This window comes from Sycon ciliatum, chromosome 5 (assembly GCF_964019385.1).
Source record: "Sycon ciliatum chromosome 5, ocSycCili1.1, whole genome shotgun sequence".
Classification (NCBI taxonomy): domain Eukaryota; kingdom Metazoa; phylum Porifera; class Calcarea; order Leucosolenida; family Sycettidae; genus Sycon; species Sycon ciliatum.
In genome coordinates, this window is record NC_088647.1 from 38,710,281 (window position 1) to 38,715,315 (window position 5,035).

Sequence of the window (5,035 nt, forward strand, 5' to 3'; positions counted from 1 at the left end):
GTAACAGTAGGGTAACAGTAGGGTAACAGTAGGGTTACAGTAGGGTTACAGTAGGGTAACAGTAGGGTAACAGTAGAGTAACAGTAGGGTTACAGTAGGGTAACAGTAGGGTTACAGTAGGGTAACAGTAGGGTAACAGTAGGGTAACAGTAGGGTTACAGTAGGGTTACAGTAGGGTTACAGTAGGGTTACAGTAGGGTAACAGTAGGGTAACAGTAGGGTTATAGTAGGGTTATAGTAGGGTTACCGGTAATGGAGAAACTGTGCGAGTACAAATACAACGTGAGGGAGACCGATGAAGTGCTCAACAGTCAACACTGATGTGACCGGAATAATACTTGAACAAATACTGCGTATACGAACTTAGAAGTTGCGACTTCGGCGGTAATCTTCCTCAGCCTACTCAAGCTCAACTGATGAGGGGTGAATTCCCCGAAACACTGTGTATTGAGCAGGGAGTGGTGCTTTCTTTCAGGTTTGCCGAGCGGAAGGTGCGACGTGCTCCTGGTGTGCTCCGGATGGCAGTCGTGAGTCAGTCAAGTTCGGCAAGAAGCGTGTGCTCCTCGTTGGAGCAACCAACTTCATGAAATACTGCGTATGTTGTTAGTTTGAGAGCATGAAACAAGGTGTACCATGTACATGTAATACATGCACTGTATAACACTGTGTAACACAGTGTTACACTGTGTAGCACAGTGTTACACAGTGTTATACAGTGTAACACTGTGTTACACGGTGTAGAGTGATATGGGGATATCCATGCACTATGTAGAGGGATATGGGGATGCATGATGAAACCGTGCCTTCCTCTGGGACACTTACACAACCTGCCAGTTGAGAGAATCCGGAATCCAGATGATACAACAGCACACAATGGGCGCTTTCGATTACACGTTTACACAATTCTGGAACTGGGTTTTGTAATTCTCGAATGACCAAAATGTACGAATTCCGGGCATGTAAACGAACGACTGGAATTCACAACGCATTTTATTCATGGCATATCACAAACAAGATTGGTCGTAAAAAGATATCACGTACTGTACACCCTCGCGCGCACGTTGACCCAGCTTCGCGTAACGGTCCATCCCGGCGAAGGCTCCATGTCGGCAATGATAAAGCTGAATGCGTGTGCGAAAGGACCACCCAAAAGGATCTGGTCTAATAATCAGCTCCCAGCGGAAACTCAACAGCGGCAATTAGCTTTTCGGGAAGACAAAAGTAGCAACTACATCCAGTTGTAGCCCTGCTTTCGCGCCACACCGGCCAGGGAGGCTCTTCCTTGACTTGAGTCATGCATGACCAGACCGGTAACACACCGAGTGTGCAATTCTGGCGCCAGAATTAGAGAAATTCCGCCCTCTCTTCAGAATTGATGGATTTGACGGAATTGGATAAAATCAATTCTAACGACGGAATTTGTCACTTTTTGTGTAATCGAACTGTGCATCAACAATAACTAATTCTAGAATTGACTGAAATGCGTGTAATCGAAAGCGCCCAATGTGCTGCCGCGTACACACGCACACACACGCACGCACGCACACACACACACACACACACACACACACACACACACACAGAGGCACACACGTACACATGCACGCATTGTGACAAGGTGAGAACACAGGTGGGCCGTGTAGCTGCACACAAGAGGAATGTGAATACATGCATGATCTGTCACTGGCATTCACTGGTCACCGAGGGGTGCAGTTCTCTCCACTTCACTGTCTTGATGGTCTGCTATCACCATTACTGGTACATATATACGGTATAGGCACACCATTACTGCTATAGCATGTAGCCATCATGACTACTGACTAGAACAGATGATGAGGACAATGAAGACGACGACAACAACGGCGATGGCTGCAATGATGTAGCTCAGTGGTGCACAAAGACAAGGCCTTTTAAGGTCAATCAGAAGTCAAGTAGAGAGCTGGACACATGTGTGCACATGAACAACTCCCGTGCACATGCATGCATGCACAATGCACTCGAATATGTTGCCTGGATACAGTAGCCATGGTGACCACTATAGTATACACAGTACTATCGGTGGTACTAACTGAGCAACTGATCACCTGACTGACCAGCTGGCCGGATGACATGTATTTCGAATGAAATAATTTACGAGCAACTGATATAGGTCAATAAAAAGTTTTCTTGACTAATTGCCAACAGCCTAATCCCCACCAACAGGCCAACTGATGGACAGATGGACTGGTCAACTGATGGACAGATGGACTGGTCAACTGATGGACAGATGGACTGGTCAACTGATGGACAGATGGACTGGTCAACTGAGCGACTGCCGGATGAACTCATAGACCAACAGATGAACTCATAGACCAACTGACGGATGAACTCATAGACCGACGGATGAACTCATGACTAGTTCAACGGACTGACTCGATATTAAAGTGACTGACTGACTGACTGACTCAGTAAGCGAAGAACGGGCTCCAAGACCAGCAGTCAATGTGATCATTAGATAAGCTCTGCAAGTAGCAGCTTGACTGATGGACTCTTCGCCGATTTCAACAGAAGTCCAAGTAGCAGCTTGACTAATGGCATCTTCGCTGATTTCAACAGAAGTCACGCCAGTTGAAGTGCTGTTTTCTCGGTCGACCGCGTGAACTAGCATGATGGGCATCAGGATGTTGGTAGTGACCTCCACCTGCAGGGCCGGACGAGCGCTTGCCTTTACGAGAGAACTCTGATTGATCGTCGCCACGGTGATATTGGCCGGCATACGAGTCGCCGTACCCGACCGGGCTGCTTCTCTTCTTCTTGGGGTGTCCGGCATAGGCGGCGTGAGAAGCGTGCGCATCACCACGCGACGACGCTGCGTCTTCCGCTGTGGCTGCTGGATTGCTGGCCTGCTCTTTAGATATGAGGTCAATGATGGTTTGTAGCAGGGCATTACGCCGACTGTCACCGGTGTATTCAAAGCAGTCGGGCGGCGAAGGAGGCCGAGCGGCTGATGTGGATACCTGGTGAGACTCGCGGTACAGCTGCCACAAGATGGAGTCGAGTTGACGACGAAGATCCTACGACAAAATAGCACACATGCGCAAAAAGACGAAAGCATTATGAAGTCGTGTCGCAGTGCAGCGTACTCGCATGATCGACCGACTAACATCAGAGATACGAGCAGGGGCGGATCCAGGAGGGATTCCAGGGGTTCCGTGGAACCCCCTAGATCTCCTAAATGTACTACTGGCAACTATATGCATGCCCATGTACATGTATGAGCTATTCAGTTTTGACTATACTGGAACCCTCCTGTAGAGATCACTGGATCCGCCATTGACGAGTATGTTGAAAATGAGAGGGCTGCACATACTCTTATCGCCAGGCCTGGCATGTGACAGTTAAACCTGTACCTGGCAATGGGATAGATAGCCATGATCGGGTAGTTACAGGACTGGTTTTACTGTGGGAATGGCAGTCACAAAGAGCCTGCTCTTGCTGCCCTGCTTCTAGCAGCTGTTGCTCTGAGTGTTGCAGTTTCCAATTCCGTGACGGAGAAGCAGAATGCCAAAGCAGAAAAATGTCAATAGGAGCAAAGCTCACTGCTTCGGTGAACTCGAAAATTACTCTGCTTCATCGCGAAAACTCATTATCAAGCATAAGTGTACTGTACGCGCATGGGGTACACAACGAGAAGGCAGTTTCGTAAATTCAAGATTAGCAGAATAAACGATGACACCAAGAGGCGGATCCGACGTGTAGCTTATCTAAAGCTTGCCAAGTTCCCAAACCTGAAACGAGGAATAATGTTATGTGGAATGAGTGACGCAGCAAAGAAGTGATGCCATGGCCTGTTAGTACATGGTATTGCTATTCAGGCGAAGAAAGCGCATGATTTCAAGTATCGTTGGTACCCTGGTCAGGCAGGGGCATTTCAATCATCAATAATATATTATTGGTTGACTTTCCAGATTCCTGTGACGTTCTGGCTTTGTGAGTCGTTGGGTCATACAGTCCCCCACATACAGTCCTCCCATGCAGTCCCCCACACACAGTCCTCCCATGCAGTCCCCCACATACAGTCCTCCCATGCAGTCCCCCACATACAGTCCTCCCATGCAGTCCCCCACATACAGTCCTCCCATGCAGTCCCCCACATACAGCCCCCCCCCCCCCCCCCACAGTCCTCCCATGCAGTCCCCCACATACAGTCCTCCCCCCCCCCCCCCCCCACAGTCCTCCCATGCAGTCCCCCACATACAGTCCTCCCCCCCCCCCCCCCCCCCCACAGTCCTCCCATGCAGTCCCCACATACAGTCCCCCCCCCCCCATACAGTCGGAGTCCTTCCCCTACAGTCATCCCCTTGCATCTCCCTCCCCTTACAGTCCTCCCCCATACAGTCGCCCCTTGCATCCCCCCTCCCCTTGCATCCCCCCTCCCCTTGCACCCCCCCCCCCCCCTTACAGTCCTCCAACATACCAGAACAGTTCTTGCTGTCTTTTGCGGTGCCTGAAACTGGATCCAGTCGTCCACTGTCACTAGCTTTCTACCGTCCTCCGACACCTGGGAGCATAAGCAAACGAGCAGCGGGCACGTGAACAGACAGCCACACATGTACGTGAACATACATACACATGTACAATACACATGCACACACAGACATGCCCACACACAGACATGAACACACACACAGACATGCCCACACACAGACATGCACACACACAGACATGCACACACACAGACAGACATGCACACACACAGACAGACATGCACACCCACAGACACAGACATGCCCACACACAGACATGCCCACACACAGACATGCCCACACACAGACATGCCCACACACAGACACACATGCACACATATAAGCACACAAAGCACAGAAGCAGGCGTGTAGCCCGCATGGGGCACGGGGGGGGGGGGGGGGGGCAGGTGCACCCCGCATGGGGCACGGGGGGCACGTGCCCCCCCCCCCCCCCAAAAATTTCAACCTTGGTTCAGCATACACATAATGACAATGAATGACATACTGTAAAGTGAGAAACTTTCGCTAGA

General features: G+C 50.3%; 1 protein-coding gene across 1 annotated transcript in view; it reads right to left on the bottom strand.

Moving 5' to 3' along the window:
• Positions 1 to 1,325: 1,325 nt before the first annotated feature.
• Positions 1,326 to 5,035, bottom strand: part of LOC135818623 (ATP-dependent DNA/RNA helicase DHX36-like) — a 39,866-nt gene continuing 36,156 nt past the window's right edge. The window contains exons 27-28 of the mRNA XM_065332010.1: positions 4,457 to 4,540; positions 1,326 to 3,053 (exon numbers count right to left, since the gene is read on the bottom strand). Coding sequence (XP_065188082.1) covers positions 2,589 to 3,053; positions 4,457 to 4,540 — 549 coding nt within the window. The 3' untranslated portion in view covers positions 1,326 to 2,588. The remainder of the gene's footprint in view (positions 3,054 to 4,456; positions 4,541 to 5,035) is intronic.